The following is a 24,004-nucleotide window of genomic DNA, read 5'->3' as shown; positions in this document are numbered from 1 at the left end:
ATGGTTTCATATTCATTATGTAGTAATATCCAGCTGTACGAACACAAGTACATTATCCTCTCCATCTTGCCAAAGCTAAAGACCATATTATAGCCTCAGGAGGCTATTTAAATCTGGTGCCTGTTTAATGGCTATTGCGTTACATGGCGTTGATGAGGAAGCGGTCATGTTAAAGCTGTACTATTTGCATTGCTTAAGTAAATGTTAAGCTGTCTGTGCGCTGCAGTACCTTCTTTATGCCATCCTCTCCTAAAAATGAGACAAAGACCTTAAATTGTACCCTGTGGAATTCTGCAAGTAATATGTACTCATTATGATTACCTGTCTCGTGATGGAGAAAATTATTTTGGGCAGGTAGGAGCTAAACCATTTCTGTACTCTATCTGTAATATTAAACTCAGTTCCTCAAGTGTATTTTAAATTTGCATGAACTGCAGAATCCTGACCCTTTGACCCAAAACTAAAGGGTTTGTGTCAAACATAATTAGACATACATCTGCTGCTAACAAAAGTGCATTACTTATTTTGATCACCTCTTTTTTCAGCAGCACAATATGGTCAGTGAGTGAACTCAACACCATGTTACCTGTAGCTGGAGAGTCAATCAATGTGATGGCTGTCTAAAACACTACTTGCTGTCCAGCCTCCAAAAAATTAAAAAAACAAAACAAAGTAAAGGTGTTGGTTAAAATATCCCTGCAATCCAGGTATGGCTTGGTCCTCAACACAGCCCAACTTCTAGTTGGCTCTTGTAGCTGGCATCTCTATTGTATTACCAGTCTCCTTTACTGGTGCTCAAACATTTAGCCATGGTGTTCAAGCTGCACCATCTAACATATTCACCCCTGTGCATCATCTGTTATACTGCTGGGTCAAAGGATGCTACAACAATCAGAAAATGTAAAAGAGCTCTGCTGGTCTATGATCAGCATTGATGTAGATTCAATCATTCCTGGCGCTTTGCCTGCCCTCGGTTTTGGAGACAACATTTGCTTGTAAAACTGTGCTGCACAGTGCTAGTGCCAGATGGATGATCTTTAAAAAAAACAAAAAAACATCTTACTGCCTTATTTATCAAAACACAATCCAGGTTATGGCTCCATTATATTGGCCCTTTTCCTGCTTTTTCCCCATTATATGCTATTCCTATTATTAGCCCTACACCATTGTACAACTGACCCAGCAACATTGCAGAGCTGAGCAGTTTAACATAAGCGAATCTCTGACCTATCACTACTTTTTGTCATACTATTATTTCCTCTTTTAACACATCTAATATTAATAATCATTCTTCCATTTTAAGAAATATATATGGCTTAATGCCAGTGTTCAAATGAACCACTTCGCTATAAATATTAATTTAGGTGGGTCAGTGGGATATAATGAGGGCAAGAAACAATGTGAGTTAGAGTGGTCAGGGGGCATTTCCCCACAGAGAGAGAAATTGGCAGCAAAAGACCAAATTCCATCATATACACTGACATAATTATTGAATATTTTAATAAATCTGCCTACCTGATTGTAAACATGTAGTTAATTATTGTAAAAGTAAATAACTCTTTATATTTGAAACCATGCGTATTCCTGATTGATCAGACCTTTTGTGATCAATAAGAATTATTAGGCCTTATTGCAATTTTTTTTGATTATGCATTGAATAACCTTCGTCTGTGCAATGCAAGGCTGTCAAACCCTGAAGACGACTCTCTGCTCTTTGTGCAGGACTCAACCTCTCAGATGAGCGTGTGCGCACATACACACAATCATAGCGAGCAGTAATTCCCAAAGTTTTTTTCTGGGAATCCACTTTTGAAAAAAGGATATAAAAATTGTAAGAAGAGCAAATGCATAAATAAATGTTCCTTAATATTGACTGTACTGCATAATATTAAATAAAAAGAAATTAGCACATTTATTTATTTACAGACCTAATAAAATCTTCTATGACCCCGCTGTGGGTCCTGACCGGGTTTAGGCTAGTGGTCGGAAAATGTACACACATAGCCAATCCATTCATCCATCCATTTTCAGCCGCTTATCCGGGGTCGGGTCGCGGTGACAGCAGGCCAACCCAGGCTTCCCTCTCACCCGCAACACTTTCCAGCTCACATAGCCAATCGCAACTTGATAATCAAAACTATTTTATTATAATTGGAATTTAATATATTAAAAGTAGCCGGCTCGAATTAAATGGAATTAAATCTAGGCACACGAGGCTATGTGGCGGGTTCAATTGAAGACTCAAGTGTTACAGGACATAACTCATTTAGATGTGACAGAAAAAGCGAAGGATATGTATTGATTTATGTAAATAGTTGTTTCTCCGGCCAATTACTGAACTCTTCAACATTAACTATGTTGTTCTTTATGTACACAACGAGTGGGAAGCTGTGAGAGCTTCTGTCACAAAAACTAACAGGCAGAACTTTAGACGATAGAAAAATTGACCTTAAAAACTTCCTATGGAGTACTAAATCTCATTATTATCTTTCATTTGTCTCATTTTAAAATGCAGATCCTGTCATTCAGTTCAGTAAAAAATATTTAAGAATGAAATTAGTCCTTTATACCTCTCTCATCAGTAATGAATTGTTTCTACCAAAAGGGATATAGTTGAATATTTGAATAAACCTTTCATCCCTTCACATGATGTATTTGATAGTTCACCTCCATGTCAAATCCAAACACCTATTCAAGATTTGACTGACATGAATTCACAATGAAGGATGAAACTGCCACTTTTCAAGCCAAGAGGGGTTGAGTATTGTATACGTGAAGAGTGTTTTCTTTCTTCAATCTGTCATAGCTGTAATCCAACACCATGGTCCAACAGAAGAAGAAAAAAACAGACTTGACAGTTTTTATCTCAGTTATGTGCTTGAGAACAAGTATCACATCTCTCTCTCTTTCTCCTCTATATAATCGCCTGGGGGTGAAGTTACTGGTACAGTAGTTTCAGCAGCAGGGACAGCACCAGTATAGATGGCAACAACAGGCCACTTGAGTCACAGCACCCGGGGACAAGACATTTCTATTGGAGGAGTTACAGCTCCAGACAGTGACTATTCTCTTCTTAGGTCCTAAAACCATCTCCTATTTTTTCTTTCACATACATCCATTAGATCATTTTTTAAAGTTGTATTTGTTACAATGGGGCGACTGTGGAACAGTGGTAGAGTAGAGTCGTCCTTCATTTTAAGGATCGGCGTTTCAATCCCCAGCTCTGTCCATGTGGATGTGTCAAGACACTTAACCCTGATTTTCCCTCTGCAGGCTGTTCCTGTGATATGTACATGTTGTATGAACGTTAGTTAGTCCTGATGGGCAGGTGGCAGCTTGCATGTTCACCCCTCCCATCAGTGTGTGAATGGGCGAATGATGATGACATGTAGTGTTAAAGCGCTTTGAGTTGTCGGAAACTGAGAAAAGCGCTATACAAGTACAGTACATTTACATTGTCTCAACAACAAAAAAAGAAACTATATCTGTATTTGACATCTCTTCTTCTCTCCCTGTACTGGCAAAGCATTTTTTTAATATGCTGATGGTGGTGCTGTTGCCATATGTAATAATAAGTAATTGTAAAGCACTGCTTATTCGTAAAACATCACTTCGTGGGTTGATTAAGTCAAAAGTAAATTTCATCCTGTCCCTTGTGAAAAACTGTTGTAACGGTAGGGTCTAAAGATATATGTTTTCATTAGTCACCACATCACCATGTCCTCTAAAAAAAACAGCAGAATGAAAATCCCTGCGGTATTACCACTATTCAATGTGCTCTGCTTGAATCTTAGTATATTAATGCAAATCTGCAAGTACAGAAATGGTAACAGGCCTTTAACGCCAGCATCTGTGATGATTATATCACTGGGGATCTCACAGTGGACCTAGTAGGGCCGGCAGGGCAGTGTTCTCTCTTCATGAGTGCAATGTGCTTATGCTAATGGTCTATAGATCTAAATGACCTTCAATAGCCAAGAGCAAACTATGCCATCTTTGAATTATAAAAAGCCGTCTGGGGATCATGTCAAATGACCTAAATAATTTTTTGTCACTGGCAACTGTGGAAATTATGCCAGTGTGCTTTTAAAAGCTGGAAGAGGCCAATTAATTTGCTTCTATCTCCATAATCTTTTGTAATGCAGAAAACACGCTGTACAAAGAGGTGCATTAGCACTTCATGGCGGCATAAGTTGGAGGCTTGAAATGGAAATCAACAAGGGTGAGGATCAACCCGGGTCAAAAAAATTATTCCAGACGGGAGATAGAGAGAAGGACAACGTACTAATGATTGTAAATAGTAGAGCTGCCCACGAGTGTGGCTCGTTAGTGAAGAATCAACAATAAAAGATCAAAAGTAGCAGTGGATGATAGTACAGACCGTGGAGATGTGAGTCCAGGTAGAGGCGTCGTCACTGCTCATGCTGACATTGCAGTGGTGGATCTGAGATGCACTGAGGCCTGAGGCTTTACATTCATATTCTCCCTGGTCCTTTTTTAGACCTGCCAGCATTCGAAGCTCATGATCATCATCCTTGGGCATCCATGAACTGCTAAGCACGTGTAGGTTGTAATCGCTGGAGTCAACAGGCTTCAGCGTGTTGTTGTCTTCTGCCTTTAAAACGATTACCTGTGGGAAAAAATAAATTACAATTACAATGACAAGTCACTTAGTCACAGTCACACATACACACAGAGGGTGAAACAGGAGTGGATTTTCTCTCCTGTCCCGACTTACTCCCACAGAAAAACTCCTGTTCTGTCCCAATAGCATAACAGAGTAAACAATCAATTCCTGTCTCGTCCGAATAGCAGAAAATTAACTCCTGTCCCATCCTGTCAGTTATATTAAAACAGTAAATGTCCATATACCAACGGACCTAATGTTAATATGATTCTCGTTGATACAAACTCAAGTAAATCTCAAAACAGCGGACAGAAGTCCTCGACAGAGCTCACGGCAAGGTGGATAGTCTTTTCCTAGACTGAGGAAATGTCTTAAACAGTGGATCCACTGGTTGTAGAGAGTGCTATGCTATCCAAATTTGTGCAAGGATGCCTGGTTTGGCCCTGGTATTGAATCAATGGCAGTCAATAAACCAGAGCTGCAGGGAGGGAAACAAATTCCTTGTCATATTCCTGTGACAACCTTTCTGTCAAAGCCCTCACTGCATGCTGCCTGCTGGAGTTGGCACAAATCAGCAGTCAAGAGCTGCTGTGATGAAGGATGCTGGGACATGTCTCAGCAGTGAGTTACGTAAATGCAGAAAGCAACAGCCAAGTGACAGATCTCCCTTCAGGCTTTGTGATCTCCCCAGTTGACTATCCTGTGATTCTGGATCTTTTCAACCGGAGCGGCGGCCAACCTCAATTTGTAACAGACTGTATAGTCTGATCCTTCTCAAAAAACAAGTTTACAAGTCTTCTAGGCTGTCTCTCTGTCACAAAATAAAAATATAGAGCCATAGCACTCTGGATGAGGTGCTGTTGTAGATATAACAGTACCTTGTGCTGTGTGGAGTCATCCAATTTGACTTCTTGCTGGAGTCTCCTTGAAAGCGATACACTGCTGTTCTCATCCACAACCTGGTTCACCACCTCTGATCCACGTGAGCTACACTTGAGTTCTTGTCTGCTTGGTGTTGCACTGGGTGAGAAGTAGCGCGTGGGGGCGATTCCAGCTGGTTCAGCTCTCGCACTGGATGGAGACAACCTACCGGTGGTAGCTGGCTTGAGCTCTTTTGGTGTTATTTGATCGATGTTCTGCGATTCCGGATGGACTTCACATTGCACATCTAAAGTTGGACTGGGAGATCTAGCAGTTACAAGGTTGAACGGGTTGTAGCTCTTATCCTGAAAGAAATACAGGAAAAAATGATTAAACAATTAAATAATTTTATAAAATGGATGATTAGTCATGGCCTAAAAGGTAAATGGTAGACTGTTTCTTACATCACCTGAACAATGTTAATGTTATGCCCTTTAAATGTGTGCGTGCTTAATGAAATTTGGTTTAGCTTTAAATTAACCTCACATTTAATAAGGGTGATGGCGTTTTCTTAAGGTCTGCTAATCTCTCCCACCTTCAGATCCAAAGTTCCAAACACTCAGAAATATAGTTCCCAATGTGTCACCTACCAATCATTTTAAATAACACACTTCAAACACAGACACAGTATATGGCCCTTTTCAACATTACACCCTGTGTTCACACCAAACGAGTCAAGATTTTTCTCGACGCAAGTCAAAAAAAGGTGTTCACACCAAATGCAGCATGACTAATTGCGGCGCCACTAAGGGGGCGTGGCTTATCTCCATCGCTTCTCTCGATGAAAAGAGCGATATTTTTTGCTATCGACTACGGAAGAAATAACAACTAGTTCTGCTTTATACTTGTTGTGGTAGTCACAAAAACGTGGAAACATGAAACGTCCTCGCGTTTGGATTCATAACACCATCCGTAGCCGCACACAGCTCGGTGAATTAATAACGCGTATGCACAGCTTCTACGCAGCTGTGCATTGACTTTGCACGTAATCTCGACGCGCGTCAAGATCTTGACATGTTTGGTGTGAACACACCATAAGGAACCCAGAAAGATACGCGATTCTGAAAAAGTTGTAACTTGCTCAATTACTCAGGACGGCAGTTGGATTGACACACAGAATAGATTCCAACTGTGACCCAGTTTCACAGCAAAAAAAAACGCCCATGAGAACTTTTCTAAAAAGTCCTGCAACAAAAAACAATTCTGTCACCGAAAACACAGGTTAAAACAAATGATTTTTAGAAACCCACAATAAGGTAAGTGTAGTAGATGCATACGTCAATACAGTATAGTGGCACTTGAAAGCTGGACAATATGCCATATTGGAGAAAATGCAGTGGTTAAGGAAAGTTGAGAAAAAAGAAAAAAAAAGTAGCAGCTTATAACCCAAATTTTACGGTAGTTAACATCATTCGTTCTGATCGTGGCTCGTGATTTTGTGTGTACAGTGTTTTAATACCGCAGTTTTGTTGGATTGTTTTGTCATGTTTTGTTATAACCGTAAGCTATTATATTCAGTACTTTAACAGCTCTTTAGGAAGCAGTGTTCTGATGTACGTTTCTGGGGCTTTTATTGTGATGGGGGAAAAACAGAAGGAGAGGAGGAGAGGAAATGTTCGAGTGAAGTATGCAACGAGAATAAAAGAGGTTGCAGTCTTGTGCAAACTACGCAGCATCATGTTGTTTTATTAATAAAGTGAAGTATAGGCGTATGATAAACCCTCAGCCTCATAACTAAATGTGACTAGTTCTTGTTGATGTGAACTACACGCATTTTGCGTTAATGATGCAGCATCCAGTCATGCGTATTTATGTAAACAATATCAGACAGCACAGAAGGCCTAGGTTGAAAATGCACGGACCGCCACTGAAAAAAATGTGATTGTTTTTGGACATACTGAGCATGCAGTATGTGTGGACATGATGATGCTTGATCAAACTTTGGACATTTTGATACATCGTCTTTTGAAGTGAAACTGGGTCACAGTTGGAATCCATTTTAACTATTAAATCAAAGCCGACTATAGTTACCATTGTCCACAAAGTAAAAATCTACAAATGTTTCAGAGCTACCACTGAAGCCATGGAGTGAACGTTTCATATTCAAAACATAGGTGAGATTGTTCCTTTAATTCCATTATTCTTCCGCATCTCAACAGTCAGTCAATCTACAGACAGATTGCCAGCTCACCTACACTTTTTAAGTTCATATTATTGACATTGTTTCTCATGAATTGGACTGTTTGAAGCTTCCCTAAGAACTGCACTCTCTTTGTTTGTTCATTTAGCTGTCTTCTTTTGAGGCGTTTTCTTTCATCTCTGACCTTAGTTTTGAAGTTTAAGGCATTGGCACTTTGAGGTTTTTATCTTACCTGCTCCACATGCTATTTGTTTTTTCTTTATTTCAAAGCTTTATCATTTTCATAAATGCAAGTGAATAAACAATGAACTTCATGTATTATTAAAGGGACTTTTATGGGCGTGTCTGTAAGTAGGTGGGTTTGCAGAGTGTGCGTGTGAGTATAAGTGTGTGAGTGCCAGCCTGTGTTTTGAGGACATGCATCAATGCACTGTTCAGCCAGCATTTGAGTAGAAGGTTGCTGTACTACTGACCAGCCTCTTTCAGTTCTCATTGCATTAAAATAACTGACATTTCAATTAAATTATATCACAGTTTAAATTGGTCGATTATATTTCATACATTTCAAAATAGTTCTGTAGGTTCAATGTTTTGCCTTTAATATTCTCTATGTTTAAGAACAAAAGTTAGCCGAAAAGAATTGCCTGAAACTGATGCAACAGATTGAAAGATGAGATTGCTCCAAGTTGAGAAATGAGAAACCTGCCATAAATCAATGAAAATCAAAATCAGGCTAACTTGTGTCCGATGGCGAACAACAGTCTAATAATTACAATAGTCAGGGTGTCAGAATATGGTGGCTTGAACACACTAAAGCTTTTAGCTGTCATGATCTCGGGTTTAACTTAGTTTGTTTACTGTTATATTTTGAAGTTTCCTGCCTCCTGTGGGAGTTTGACTTCCTGTCTTTGTGGTTTTCCCTCCTTTTTTTGGTGTATTAATCTCCTCAGCCTCGCTCTGTTCCCTTGTGTTTCTTCCACCAATCAGCTTTCAGTCCACCCTCATGTCTGCCCACCTGTGACTTGTTGTCTGATTGGTTTCTTGTGTAGTCCTGCCTTATGTCAGCTGGATGGTTTGTCTGTTATGATCCTGTTAGTATCCCGCACCTGTCGATTTTACTTGGTCCCGTTTAGTGTTGTTTTTCCTATTGGATTTTCAGTTACTAATTTTTGGACTAACTTTTGTTGTGGACATTTCTTTATTAAAAATCACTGTGTCTCATCCCTCTGCTCCCTGTGTCTATCTGCGTTTGTATCCATCCCTGTTATCTTTTTTCCAATCCCTGACACTAGCAATGTGATATGCTAAAAAAAAACTGTTTCACAACCATGTTGCATGTCTTGCGCCGGATACTGTACGTATTGTACCTACTGTATCTATTTTTGTCATGTGGAAGCCTATTCAAAGTACAACAACTATTTTTGTAAGTCAATGTTTAACTTAGGTCAGCGTTTTGTTTTCTTTCACACATCCTCAGAAGATAACTTCTAGCTTTCTTTTAGAGCAGACACTTTCTGCTTACGCGCCGCTCCGTTTACATTACTTTGCCGATATCTTTGTTTTTTTCTGCTCAAAATCACGGACAAGGGCTCCTGGATATGTGTGGCTCACTGGAACGTTCATTTCTTGAGGACACAGAAGGCTACAGACATATTTTGTTTTGGATTGAGCCGTGTGGAAGACAAACCATTTTGGAGACACCAACAAGACAACTAACCAGCGCTGTCAGTCAGGAGTCAAATTGTTCCGACGTAACCCTTTGGCTCTGTCTTCCAATGACAAGAGGAATAACTACAAGAAATAATACAACACACCAGAAACCTTTGCAAGGTAGGTTTGGTAATCTTATATAAACCCATTTCTTTTATATTTCTGTTGAAATTATCATTGCATTCTGACAGCAATCAACAAATCAAATGCTGTGACAGACAAAATTAAATGTGTGGTTGTAGCAGGCTGTAATAAGCCCGTCCAATGGTTTATTTCAGCCCGAATTGGATGATTGAATGGGCTACCTGCCTGTCGACAGCGATGAGAGGTTTTCATAATGCTATGTTTATGTTTAGAATGATCGTTTTTAAGGCAACGGCTTTGAAGGGAGGCCTCAAGTTGACTTGGCGACTTTCTTATTAGATATAGCAACTTTTGGATCTCAAGCTGCCAGTTACTTTCATTGGAAAAGAGTTGAAACAAAGGGCTAGCTTTTTCGGTTGGGCAATTTCTTTAAATCTAGCGTACTCTTGCTAGTTTCACCAGATTACCAACCCTAGCTTTAAAAACCTGCCTTAGGATAATTTAAAACATGAGGAATTTCGGAATCAAACGTTTCGACCCCATATGACAATTACCACCTTTGAGGATTAACTTTCTTAAAATGTCTAAAAAAATTCAAATCTCCACCACAGAAAAGAACAGAGAAGAGAAGACACATGCTCTTACTTTATGCATTCAATGTATTCTGTTTCATCTTGTTTTTTATCTCCTATAATGTGTTTCTTTGGAACTTAATGTTTTTTAATGTTCCATGTAAAGTGCTTTCTCTCCCCTCCTGGAGTTCACTGACCAAATGAATGAACTGGCCACAGCTGGAACCAGACTTACCTCTTGTGCCTTCACTCTCCGTGCTTAATTTTCAGTCCTCTAAGGCCCCTCATCCATCATTGGTGTTTTGGCCAGCTTTGACAAATTTGATATTATCTGTCTTTTAACTAAAACCTTGTTAGATAATAGTGGGAGTACACAGTTCTTTTTGAGTCAGACCCACCAAACTTCCATGAGTATTTCTCGACCTGACAGGAAAGATGTTGGTGTATTTTAGGATTAATTATAGTGCAAGCCATTATCATGTGGTGTTTTAGTCTCATCTGAATATATTTGCACTGCGTTGAAAGGTACAACACAAACCCCTACTGTTAACAATTTAAAGAGCAAGTTTAGTTGAATTGTTGATAACTTCACTGAGCTGTTGTCTGACATCTCAACAGATGAATCAATATTAATATTCACCTCAATAATCCCAAAGACAAAACTGCCACGGAATTCTCTCGTCTGTTTGAAATGTTTGATCTGTTGCAGCATGTAAACGGGTCATCACAGGCAAGGGCACACACTGCATTTGCTTATTCATACAGGTGTTAATAAGATTAAGAATATCAACAATTCTTGAGCCTTATTTCCTGCTGTTGAGAAATTAATAATCCCTCAACATGAATAGCCCCCAACTTTGTATTCCTCAATAGGTTTAATTCACTTTTTTAAGTAAAGAACTGAAAATGTCAGACTGAACATAAAATATATCATGTCAAACCGTGGAACCAGAACCACTACTGCAATCTCCTAGAAACAACGTGGCTAGTTTTTCAACATTCACTGCTATCAACACTGAGCGTCTGGAGGATGTAGTGAAGCATTTTAATTCATCCACCTGCTGTTTTGACCTCCTGCCATCGTTTTTTCAAAAATGCTTTCAGCTGCGTGGAAATTTCTGGTTGCTTCTTAGAAAAGAAAATACTGGCCACAATCGTTTACTATGAAATAATTAAAGAATTCATATGTAGTCATCACTTCTCTTCACAAAAATAGTGAAGTTGTTGACATTCAACTTAACATTTCTTTTTAAAATATAAATGGCCTTTTGGACAGCTTTCAGTCTGGCTTTGGACCACATCACAGTTTTGATACTGCACTAATAAAAAGGTGTTGAATTACATATGTATGAAGACTGGTTTGGGTAAAATATCCATTTTGATAGTGTTACTGTTAGTGACCATAAAATTCTTCTTCTTCTGACCAACTGGAAAAGTGGGTGGGTTGTTCTTGGTTTAGATCATATTTGGAGGGCGAGGACTATGTTGCTGCCAGTGGCAATAAAAAGTCTGAGCCTATGACAATGGCATGTGGAGTACCCAAGAGTTCAATTCATGTCTCGCTATTATTACAATGTATAACCTGTACAATCTCCCTCTAGGTGAAATCATACATGATGTTTCTTATAACAGTTTTGGGAATGACACACGCAAAACACTTGGCAAATAACTCACTGAGAAGTTAAAAAACATGAAAAGTTTTTTTTTTCTGCTGGTAGAGGACTGCTTCACTGCCCTCAAGGTTTGATCAATATCACCTCAGTCACATGACTCAAATTATTCTCGTTGCATCTCAATGTATCACATTCTTCATTTTCTATATTACTGCACATGACATTTCATCAATTAATACTCAAAAAGCAGTCAGATTATTCTGAACTCTGATTATTTAGAAAGCGCTTTCAAAAACTACAACGGTCAATAATGTAAAAAGATGCAGTGTTAGTGCCAATTTCCATATTATAATTCTAACAGTAATTTAGACTCAGATGTATATATTATAATATTTAGATCCATATTGTAGTGATTGCATAATTGTATTTTGTTTTGCATTTCAGTTAGAATATGCTTTTTGTACATGCATTGATTAGAATATTCATAAATGATTTGTGACGTTTGAGCTCACGTATTGTCGGACCTATTTCACTGTAACACAGGAATTCCGAAAAGACGGAGCGAACTCACAGTTTTCTACCGTAGTTGAAACTCATACACGAGTAGACTAGTTCTTTCCGTTGAGAGTGGTTAAAACAAATGTATGTATTAAAAACTGTAACCGGATAACTAGAAGGGAACTTTAAACACTACATGCAGCTTTTCAATACCAGCATTGGTGTGACCCATCTCAGTACATAAGCATTACAAAAATAAAACATAGATCCTTCTAGAGTGCTTACACATGCTGTAATTTTAAAAAAAAGGTCTTCCTATCGCAGCTCTTAGACAGGACACTTGCATTTTAGACTGCATTAATGAGCCTAGCTGCTAGCTGACTTTTCTAACTTTTTTTTAAAACAATGTTTAAGTCCCTGCACTTCTTAAATAACACCACTTTTGTATTTCAGACTGCTTGCACGTTTTTTTCTGCCCAACATTGTTGCAGACGAAGCAGCTAACACTGGTAGCGAGAGCTACAAATCAGCAAACTGCCATGTGCCATCTCTTTGCGCCGCACATAGATAGTGTATAAGCTCCGCCCCTGTGACACAGAGGGAGCAGAGGAGACAAAAAAGTGCGGCAGTAAATAACAGCAAAGCACAGTAAAGACACTGAGCTGAAATGAAACCAAACTCCTCAATATGTTGTATCACCGTATCCATGCAGAAGTGTTCACTCCCCGCATCGCGATGCATCTTCGAATCAAGAAACTTCACCTCTCAAGTCCAATGCATTGCACTCTATCAAGGTGCCAACTGCTTTCACATAATTATACCTCGTACTTCTTTCTTTACCCTCGAACCATGGTTCATACTGGAAGCTGATTTTAATGTGTTAATTTAAAAACATGCTCTTCTAAATAACTCCATCAGTCACACTCGCAGTGTTTATTATTGCGAAATGTTATTTATTTTCTTTCAACCTCAATTGTTTAACACAGTTGCTGTCAGTTACTTTCCGAGAGTTTCGATAGACATTCCCTAAAAAGTTGCATTTGTGGTTTTCACATGCAAAAGGTGGAAGGGAGAAAAAATACTATATATTAGCCGGGCAATATTAATAGCAAGTTAATTGTACCGATTCAGACCGCACATACTGCACATATTATCTACTAATCAAAGACCGGGCAAAACTTTTCTATGGTGGGTGGTTTTCTTTTACACATTTTTTGATGGATCATTATTCTGGTTGTGTTTAAAAAGGCTATGTGATCATTTCCCATTTAACAAGATAACCTGTCTCTACCTATCTTTCCAAAGCAGCTAAGTGCATTTCATTTTTTTGTTTTGTTTTGGGAAACACTACCAGTGTCTCACTAATGATAATAAGATAAAACAGTGTTTTGGGCTAAGTAATGGAAAATAGAAGATGGGAAATTAAGGGGATGTTCAGCAGAAGTAAATATAAACATAAAACCATTCTTGCAAAAGACAAAGGAAATGGAGGTTCACTACCTACAGTTTACAAAAGTCACCACAAAAAGGATCACCTTTTTGCCAAACAGAACCTGTTTTATAGTTTTTTTGTTCTCAGGTCACCTTGGTTTGAGTATTTTGTGTTTTATAGTGAATTTTGTCATTAACTCGGTGCATAGGATACATTACTTTAATGCCATAGAAATTGTATTAAACAAAATTAGCTCCCCAAGTCTGAATTATCAGACTTATTATAATGTTTTAAATAAGTAAAAGCAATTAGCATTTCTTTGAAGATAGTCATCTTTATACTCAATCCAACAGTTTAATTTCTCTGCTCAGCATAAATCAAACTAATATTCTTAATTATAAGTCTCAGAGCCATCAATAAATGATCTGATGACAAATAACCCCACTGAGCTTTTAAGTCAGTTAAAGTATGTTGCATCTCAAGTTCACTGCAACTAATCAAACTAAACTGAATCAAATCAAACTGTGACAGATTTTAGAATAAACTGAATCTATTCTGATAAATTGAGATTAAATTGGATAACAAAAAGAGCCCTACATTTAACAAGTTATATATTTTTTCATCTGGTGTATGTCTTTACAGTGTATTTAAGGCAGAGGGTCATTAGTGTCAGATCAACACACTGTAATATGTAATTTAAATGTGTGCACGTTTAAAGTGCAGCGTGCATGTGTCTCTCCCTGACAGCAGACGTACCTCATCACTTTCACTGCCGATGAAGTCACCCTCAAGCTGGGCCTCAAACTGCCTCACATTTTTGTTCCGAACATGATCGTGTCCCATCTCTGTCTCCTCCTGGTTACCCTGGTCCTGCCCACGTTTGGGTGAGTGTGGCTGGGATGAGAAAGTGAACACCTCCCCTCGCAGAGTGAGCTGAGGCTCGGGCCCCTCATTACTCTCCCAGCTGTTCCAGACCTGCAGGTCACTAGAAAAACCTGGACGGATCGAGCAGGAGAGAGACTCCGCTGGTATGGGAGCATCTCTTGAACTTTCCCTGGCAGGAGAGCAGCTATCCACATCTAAAATTGTAAAAAGATTAAAGAACAAAAACAAGACATGAGTAAATTCTCTATTTGAAGCATGTATTGCAAAATAAAGAGGCTTTGAGTAACGGTACACATTGTATAATAGATGAATAAGTCTTTCTGAATACACATGAAGGTCTTAGCCAGAAATACTGTGAAGAGAATGATATGAATCTAATTACAGTGGGTAATAAATCCCCTTTTTCGTCACCTGACTAACTAATGCCATTTTAATTTCATTTGATTATATGCACATACAAATTCATATTAGCAATATGCAAAATTGTAATGAATTTCAATGCTCGCCAAAAGAGAACATTAATTTCTCCCGCACTGACATTTTTGTAGGTTTTGTTAATGGCCAAGCTATGCTAATACCTTAACGATAATAGAACAATATAAACAACATAATATGAGAACAGCAGTTTACAGCGAAGTCGTCACTCGTGAAATGACAGCTCGGTCCAACATGCTTAAAAATCTAGCTCACATATTTTCCAAGCAAATATTGCTTTAACTCTGCTTTAATATTTTGGTTTTCGATATTTGTGAAGCTGGAAGAGAACATTTTACAGCAGTGTTACATTATCGGGACAAGATGTTCCAGAGTAAATGGGTTAAATATGTTTAAACCCTAATAGATGGATGCATCCATTCATGTGTGCGTGCAAGACACACTGGGTCCCTTAACTCCCCGATAGGCCTGAGATCAAAGAAAGAGCACCTCTCTCTGAATGAGTGAGCCGATCTGAACCTCTCAACAGTATAATGACTTTCTCTAATTGCCCACTGTGTGGCAAACCTTGGGCTCAGGAGATGTCCCTCTGACTTGTATTTAATGTGCCACATTACCATTAATGAACTAACTACTTTCTGTCTGTGGGTACGGCTGCAGCAAAGAAGCTTATTGCTGTGGAGAAACTTCGATAAATGAGCTTTCAGAGCATGTGCACTCCTTTTGTGAAGTCATTTTTTCTCAAGCATGTATACTTACTCGGTAAACTCAGAACATGTTAAATAGACAATCAAATATGCATTTTGTTCCCTTTTATTCCATCCCTCACTGTCATTTTAGACTTTTCTAACCACCATTCGGTATGAAAGTGCACACGTCTTCCTGCTGCTGCTTCCTGCTGTCATGCTCGCCGTCTATTCAGTCAGGTGTTAACCTCACCTGCTGTCAGGTGATTTCTCTTTTCTGTTTGGGTCAGAGGTTGCTTGCTCTGTTGGCAACTTGGTGGTGCAGTGTACTTCTCCCTAGTTTTACTTCTCTTTCTTTGGCCACCAGGTACAGCATCTGTAGCTTTAAAGCAGAACACATGACTATATTTAACCATTACACATAACCAAACCATATTCTGTATTCCAACATAAATAGAGAATATAAGATGCAGTGCACACATCTTACCTGACGATACTAGCCTCTCTCTCCCAGCACTGTAGACTCGTAGCTTCTTAAGTCTCTGCTTGTCAAACACTGTGTCTTTTGGGGGATGGGGCTGTATAGTGCCAAGTGCCCGTGCATTCATTCCTTTCAACATTAGAAAAGCTTTATAACACAACACAGTCAAACAACAATGTTATTATAGTTTGCCAGAAGCATATCTGTGAACTGATTATGCACTGTGAAAATCCCTATTAATGAAGGCATTTTAGTAACTGAGCTTCTTACATCCATTCAATGCAGGGAGAATACATTATTTTCAGCTGATTTAAGGAATTTTAATCATTGTTTTTTGCATTCAGTCATGTTAAAAGGATGTTGTATTACCAACTATAAAATATGTTATTAGGTGCTATGGAGAACATGCTTTGACAAAGACAAGCTGTTGTTTTGTTAGTTCATTTGTAATGTTTATCAATGTATAAGAATAATAATAAAAATGAGCTGTAATGAGAGGAATAGGATGCACTTTTACACTTTTACAGCAGGCAGTGCACTTTAAGTTATGCAGTCAAAATCATGTTCTGAATAAACACATTTTACGCACAAGATATCTAGATGTACTAAGTCAAAGCTAACTAAACTCACTCACAGGTCTTCTAGCTTCACATTCTATAAATGAAGTGGCAAAATCACTACATTTGGAACTAAATATTGATATTATACTGGAAGAATGATTGCTTAGCACTACGTTTTGTAGCTACAGGATTGAACTGTAATTCTCTGTAAATTTTCCCAAATCTCATCAGCTATATTTATGTTTTGAGTTCAGTCTCTTTCAGTCTCGCAAGATTGTCTTATGTGCCTGATATATGCCGCTCTGTCATCTCCCTTATTGGCTCTGTGAGTCTTTGCTGATTGCTTACCTATCATTAACTATGCTTTTGAACAAAAAACAAGTAATCATCTGCCTTTTAAGATAACTGCTGTACCTCTGCATCCTGCTTCTCGGTCCACATTACAACTTAGACTATAAATTTAACAATTTATTTTGTTCATTCTTCTTTTCCATTATCTTTGCAAAAGGAAAAGAAGCAATTGAATGTTATACAGAGATTAAAATGAAAATGGCAGATGTGGATTTTAACATCCAATCAGAGAAGGAATTGGTAATGTTTGGGCGTTATAAAGAAACATTCACAGACTCACAAAGAAGACTGCTCTGGTTGGTAATTTAGGTCATAAATACACACATTAGGAAAACAAGATCCAAAGTTGTAATTTAACAATCAATGATCTCCAATAAGATGTTTTTTTGTTCTGTATTCAACACTGTAATGGCCACCACCCTTACCTCCTAAATATCTGAGTCTGTGTGTGAGTGTGATGGTGTCGTTGCTGTCTTATAGCAAGTGTCAGTATACACTAAAGTAAAAATACGAGGCTCAATTTGCATTACATTTAATATGTTTTAATTTGTAGTGTGAAATTGTATTGTATAAACTTAATATGTTATATAAGTACTGCACATATTGAATATGAAAAATAAAGTAAAGAAATTATCAGAGGCGACGATGACAGTGACAGCTTAGTTTACTGTGTGGCATTAGAGTCTTAAACAAAAACAAAAAAAGAAGAAGAGTAGCAGCTTTCATATTCGGCCAACCAAAGAATGGTTGCCATGGCAAGCACATGCACCACAAATAACCACAGCCCAGATATGTGCATTCCCCTCCCATTCACTGTTAATAGGCAGCTTTAGTTCAATTTTCTGACACAGGCTTTCATCATTGAGTTTAAAGTCCTTGTCATGCTCACCATGTCAGTAAGTCAGTAATAACGCAAACAAATAAATAATTAAAACAGTGAGGAAATGTGGTTTGATGATAAAATAATCGACGAGGGCATGTATAAGGTGTAGGAAGCATGCAGTCTAGATAAAAAACAATACTATGAATACTTATACAAATCTACCCTCAATAGGAATGGAGGAAGCTTCTCTGTGTGATACATTCTCACTCAGCTTGGCAATGCTCTCACTTTCTGCAGGAACTTTTTTGTGCATTCTTCTGGGGGATCCCTGTGAGGGAGAGCACAAGAAGAAGAAGAAGAAAAACAAGTTCAAAGACAACACGTTCCATTTTGTACTCATGGTAATGCATGACATATAGGGCTATATGTTAGTGAGAGAGTCATGAGATAACCACATTTATACTACACCTTGGCGTAAGTATTTTGTGTCGTATGGTAGAGTTTGTTTTTAACTTGTTGCATAGAATACATTACGTTATTGCTATAGAAATTGTAGTACATTTTTGTCCATTCCGTCCGAGGCTGCACTGCTTTTTCTTCCAGTTTGAGGGGGTGGCCCTGAAAGTGTGGAGCCTGAGGCTTTGTGTAAAACCCCCTGGTGCCTGGATCGTCGATAACTGGTTGATACGGCCGCGGTAGAGTGATCAGGAACTGTAAAGAATATCCCATTATTGATCTTTGTTGTTTGAAGTCATTTTTCTTACATCTTACAACACTCATACATTTTCTAAATAAATGACCAGAGAGACTAAATGCACTAACTCCACTCACTTGGACCTAAACTACCTGGTAGCTTTTTAAGCCTATTTCTTAATATGTTGACAGTCATATGAATGATGAAGTTGCCTTGGCAACTTCCCAAGGATATGCTTCATATTTACAAAAGTGTCATTATTCATATTGATGAAAACCAGTTAAATGTGAAGGACTCCAAGCAGCATTTTTAAGATCAATAAGAAGACGCCCTTCGTACTAGCTACAAAGCCTTTTCAAAAATGTTTTACTGTGAATGGAAAACTTTAAAAACGTGTTTTTTATAGTTTAAATAGAGATTACAACACACGGTTTACAGTTGAGGTTTAAGAGCTGTATATAAATTAGACCGCTGAACTGATTGACTTGGTGCTTTTCTTTAATCTATAACTCATCATGTACAACGATCGGGCTGTGGAGGGAATCATGAAAGAGACACAACCTGACCCTTCTGTATCTTTGCCAGGGCTCATTAGTATCACCTCAGCTGACTTGAACAAAAACAAAAACACACTTTCTGTCTCATCCTGATCATCAGAGCTGAGCGCCAACCCTTTCATGCCACAACACACACAAGCTCGTCAAGATGATAAAGACAGAGCTGAGTTGGACGTACTGAGAATTAAGAAAAAGAAGAAGTCACACTTCTTTGATGCAGCAGATTTGACACTCAGAAAATGACCCAGGTTTAGGAGTGAGTACAGTTCAGTGTTCTTCACGTCTACAGACGCCCATAAAAGAATGTGGTAACAATAAGGAATACAATGAGATCTATAATAGTTGATAGACAAACAAATATTTTGAGCAGTGATTTTGATCTCTAAAAATTCATTGACCTTGAAACAGTATGTCACAATCACGGTTTGTTTGTTGCTGCATTATAATAACCGCTGGAGCTTACCGTTAACCGTTTCTGACAGTTTGGGTACTAAAGCAACAATATTCACCAAGCAACTTTGTCACAGCTAAATTGGATGCCTACTTTAATAGAAATCGTTTTAATTATGATTAAGAATGTTATGCTAATAATGCAGATGCTAATTAGGAAAAGCTATTCCTTGTGTGTGGTTACAGCTCTCTTCCATGGGCATTGCCGGTTTATTCAACATGACTTAGACAGCTGTCAGAACAAATAAATAAGCGCTGATAAAAAGGCCACAGAGGCAGCGGAACTAGATTACTGGTGCATGTCTTTTCATATGAGAAGATAATTGGAGCTCTCTGAGTACAGGTGAGGTGCAAATGAACACAAAAATGAGGACCACAGGAATCTTATACAGGGAAAAGAAGTCAATTGTCGTCACAATCTTTTCGTGGAAAACAATTTCCCTATGTGAAACAATTTCTGCACTATGATGCTTCTCTCTGTATAGTAAGTGTTACACTGATAGATTTTGAATGGAAAAAATGTAGTGCAATAAAAAAAAGTACAACATGTGCCTCCAAATGTAGTGGAGTAGCATAAAATGGAAATACTCAAGTACCAGTACCACAGTATAAATATACTTGAGTAACTGTAATTAGATACTCCGTCTCACTGTTCTTCGATAAATTCACAATTCCGGGATTTGCTCTTACTCACCACAGTCGGAGCTCAACAGCCCAGGCCTCATGTCGGCTTTTCGCAAATGATCTATGTTCAACACCTGCGTGACGTTGTTTACATCTGGTGGGAAGTGGCAACTGCGAGGTATCAAGTCCATAATACCAGAACCACTAAGAAACATATCTAGATTAAAAAGAGAAACATCTCATATTTAGCCGAGAGAAGAAAACAAAAGACATCATCATGACAAATCATCACCCAACAATGGTAACACTTTGCTCAACAGAGAAATACAAACGACAAGCTGTCTTGTAGTGTAGGTGTACGCTGACTAGCCAGTGTCCTGTGCAGCAATTGGCTCTGCTGAGAAGAGTTAAACAAAAACCACCACCGATCTCTCAGCCAACTACGACAGAACTCTCTTTTTAGAAACACACACACAATTTCAGATCAACATAGAATAAATCTACTCGAACTGAAGACCACTGACTTCCATTACTTCAGTGCTGTATTGTATCTTTTAAGTTAAGCTGATAAAACTCTGTTTTGACATTAATGATTACCATCATTTGACATTCCTGTAGGCTCTGTTTTCATGGTGAAGATTCTGCGGACTTTACAGGTGGCAAACAATGTGATGCCATCCAGAGTCAAAAACCCCTTGAACAGTTCCCCGGTGAAGGACGCTAGGTCGATGCACAAAGTAGACCACTGAGACAACAGAAACAATATGAATATTGTGTAGTTACAGTAAAAGGATCTCTTAGAGATGCAGATCAATACATTTAAGCATACAGTAGAAGGTACATATAAAAGTACTACAAGAAAATCTGATGGATGTTGAATACTCACAATACTGCGTTTCAATCCTACAAAAGGAATCTTTGCATGCAGAAGTGTGGCTGACAACTCTTTATGCACTGTTGATAAGTGAAGTCTTCTTTTCCGGCGCTCTGAATCAGTTACTCTGCAAATAACAGACAATAAAACATAAATTATCAACAGCATCAGTTGTGTCATTAAGAAGTTCTGGGCAGAGGAAGCCACACACTTTATTACTCTGTGAGATACACTCTTAAAGGTGCTTTCACTTTAATGTAGCGCTGTGAAATCAGCTGTCGTGACACACTATAACAGAAGAACAGCAACACCAGCAAAATTTCACCAGATTCTTAAAGTGATGTAGTGTGTGAGTAGAAAGGTAGATAGGTAACTTTAAAGTGAGAAATTATTTCAACTTCTGACAGTGTTTCTATATGCCTCCCATGACATAACACAATCTACACAGCAGCATCTATACTAACACAGCCGGAGTCTGTAATAAATTGAATTTTACCATGAGATGAATACATTGAGCACAAAAATATACTCCATAAAAAGAGTGTGATTCTTCTTTTTATCAATAAATGTCCACAAATCATAAGCTACAATGTTATACAAAATTGGTTTATTTCTTTTGAATGTGACCTTGTAGAATTTACTGAGGCTGGTAACGAAAAAGCCTTCCTTTTCATCAATTATTTGACAGTTTAGCAGTTGACTATTACAGGGGAAATTACAGTAAATTAGAGGCATTGCTAATATAATCATATATAGTCATATGTTTTAGGGAAATTCAGTGTTTTATTTCAGTGTATATTATAATATCAACTATTCAGTCATGTGACAAAGTGTTAACTTGCTTCATTAAAGCCCAACTGTGGTTACCCTATTGAGCCACACTAACAGTAATGAAAGTCCTTTATTTACAAGAGAATTAAAGAGTAATTCAGATCTACAACAGTGCACGCTATAAAAACACATTTAGAAAATGTTAAACTCGCTGTACTTACACAAGCTCAATGGAAAAATCTTTGCACTGGGGAATATTCACTTGAAGGACCAAGAAACGTTGAAGAAGTCCAACTGAGAAAAAGAAGAAAAAAACAGGCAAAGATGTGAATTAGTATTAACAAGTAAGCATAAAAATATATAATTTACAAATGGGCATTGAAGTGTGGTAACTTACGAGACATTTTCCCATTCTGTGGCATTTGCATCTTGACTCTCTGGCTGCTACCCTCCAAACAATAAACAAAGCCTTTCACTTCTTTATTGTACTCCTGAGGGAAGAAATAACACAAGAACTCTTGCTAGGTCAAAGGATTTGCTTAGTTATGATGACCAGTATTGAGAATATGTATGGTTTGAGTGTATGTGCCAAGAACAGCTATAATATGACATGAAAAAGTGAAGAGAAAGTGTATAGTTTCACGGCACCTACAATAAAACGATCACATTTTGTTCAGAGTTCATTTAGCATTTGCAGTTGAATTTACTGATATCATATATTTTGACAGTTTACAACCTCTCTCTAACAAAAGTTGGGATGTGCCAGCATCCAAACTTTTGCAAGTGGCCTACATCTGATTGACATCTGTAAAGGAGGACAACCATGGGAATGTGTACAACACATCATTCAGACTGAATTAACTATATGATCAATCACTATATTGAATGTGTTATTGTCAATTCAGGCCGTGGATGCTAGCTTGACGTAGAGGGCATGCAAGGCTAGTTAAATTGACTCACTTATGTGCAATGGTAAGCTTATAAGATGATATAAAAATAGGCTCAGGTAAACTGGCAGCTGAAAACTCACCTTGTGTATGGCTGACGGGCCTGCGTAAAGTTTCCATTTGGCTACAGGGTCCTTTCCTTGCCCACTAAAGACTTCCACCACAGCTCCACCCTAGGAGAAACACGATGGATGTCCACTGATGGCCTTAATCAGTGACGCGATGCTACATCAAGCTAACGCTCGTGGTAGCTAGCACGCTATCTGCAGACATCTCGGGAACACAGTCAGAGCCGGTGGGGGTCAAATAAACTCACCTGGTAAGTATTGTTGAACATTATCCGTAACCTTACGTCAACGTCGAAAAATAATATTGGATTTAATCTCTTTTTTTTACTATCTGTTGCATTACCCCACCGCGTTGGATGCGTTATACAAGGAGGTATGGGACAACGCCGGACATGTTTCCATGGTGATACCTGACGCTCATGACGCGGTGCACGTGCAGCTTGGTTGACCCACTCGGCTGTTGGGCATCGGGCGCACGGCCGGTGAGTCATGAAAGGGAAAACACACATCGACGGGGAAATAGGCGAATACAATTTATTGATTACATTTATCGTACTACCCACCAGCCCATTTCCGCCACTTTTTTTTTGTTTTTGTATATGAGATCAAAACTCATACTTAATAAAGATAATAATATTATATATATATATATATAATAATAGAGATAGTAAAGTCGACATCGTAATACTTAATTATGCGATAGTAATTCATCGTTTTGGACTTTTCTGGCACAATTGCTGCGCCTCACTTCTTAAAATGCACTGCAACTTTTTTTAAATTCTTTGCTTTTTGACTGTTTTTTTCACTGTTTTAATACATGTTGTTTTCTTTTGCATTATGTTGTGACCTTATGTTATGTTTTAATGGTTTATGTAAAGCACTTTAAATCGCCTTTTTGTTGAAATGTGCTATACAAATAAACGTGCCTTGCCTTACGTATTGCCATAATGTTACTTTCATGGGGCCTATTTATCTGTACAATCCGTTCAGGTCATATACTTTTCAATGTGCCCTTTGGATTTTGTAATCTGTGAATTAAACATTTATATGTATAAATACTGGCAAAACTGAACCAACGGAATTTGATCAGCTTGACTTTATCTAATTGTTTTTCATCATGCTTCCTTTCACAGAATTTAGGTAATTTTCATTTAATTCCAGCTGTTTTCCACAATCTGTTTTTAATTCACAGTTTTAATCT

At 38.2% G+C, this 24,004-nt stretch overlaps 1 protein-coding gene across 5 annotated transcripts in view; it reads right to left on the bottom strand.

Moving 5' to 3' along the window:
• The window catches only part of cfap20dc (CFAP20 domain containing), a 32,513-nt gene extending 9,310 nt beyond the window's left edge, over positions 1 to 23,203 (bottom strand). For 2 of the 5 annotated variants that reach the window (XM_068595174.1, XM_068595179.1), the window contains exons 1-14: positions 23,052 to 23,203; positions 22,819 to 22,908; positions 22,186 to 22,279; positions 22,010 to 22,082; positions 21,030 to 21,144; positions 20,741 to 20,888; positions 20,214 to 20,360; positions 18,378 to 18,529; positions 18,041 to 18,146; positions 16,091 to 16,231; positions 15,857 to 15,985; positions 14,354 to 14,676; positions 5,506 to 5,853; positions 4,382 to 4,630 (exon numbers count right to left, since the gene is read on the bottom strand). In XM_068595174.1, coding sequence (XP_068451275.1) covers positions 4,382 to 4,630; positions 5,506 to 5,853; positions 14,354 to 14,676; positions 15,857 to 15,985; positions 16,091 to 16,231; positions 18,041 to 18,146; positions 18,378 to 18,529; positions 20,214 to 20,360; positions 20,741 to 20,888; positions 21,030 to 21,144; positions 22,010 to 22,082; positions 22,186 to 22,279; positions 22,819 to 22,908; positions 23,052 to 23,072 — 2,136 coding nt within the window. In that variant the 5' untranslated portion in view covers positions 23,073 to 23,203. The remainder of the gene's footprint in view (positions 1 to 4,381; positions 4,631 to 5,505; positions 5,854 to 14,353; positions 14,677 to 15,856; positions 15,986 to 16,090; positions 16,232 to 18,040; positions 18,147 to 18,377; positions 18,530 to 20,213; positions 20,361 to 20,740; positions 20,889 to 21,029; positions 21,145 to 22,009; positions 22,083 to 22,185; positions 22,280 to 22,818; positions 22,909 to 23,051) is intronic. The other 3 variants (XM_068595175.1, XM_068595176.1, XM_068595177.1) reach the window with 3 other exon arrangements.
• Positions 23,204 to 24,004: the final 801 nt, after the last annotated feature.

The sequence above is a fragment of the Clinocottus analis genome, unplaced genomic scaffold (genome assembly GCF_023055335.1).
Source record: "Clinocottus analis isolate CAN_PGR_092001 unplaced genomic scaffold, fCliAna1.0.p SCAF_3, whole genome shotgun sequence".
In the NCBI taxonomy this organism is placed as follows: domain Eukaryota; kingdom Metazoa; phylum Chordata; class Actinopteri; order Perciformes; family Cottidae; genus Clinocottus; species Clinocottus analis.
Note: the sequence above shows the minus strand (reverse complement) of the source record. Positions and strands in the feature narration are given on the sequence as shown.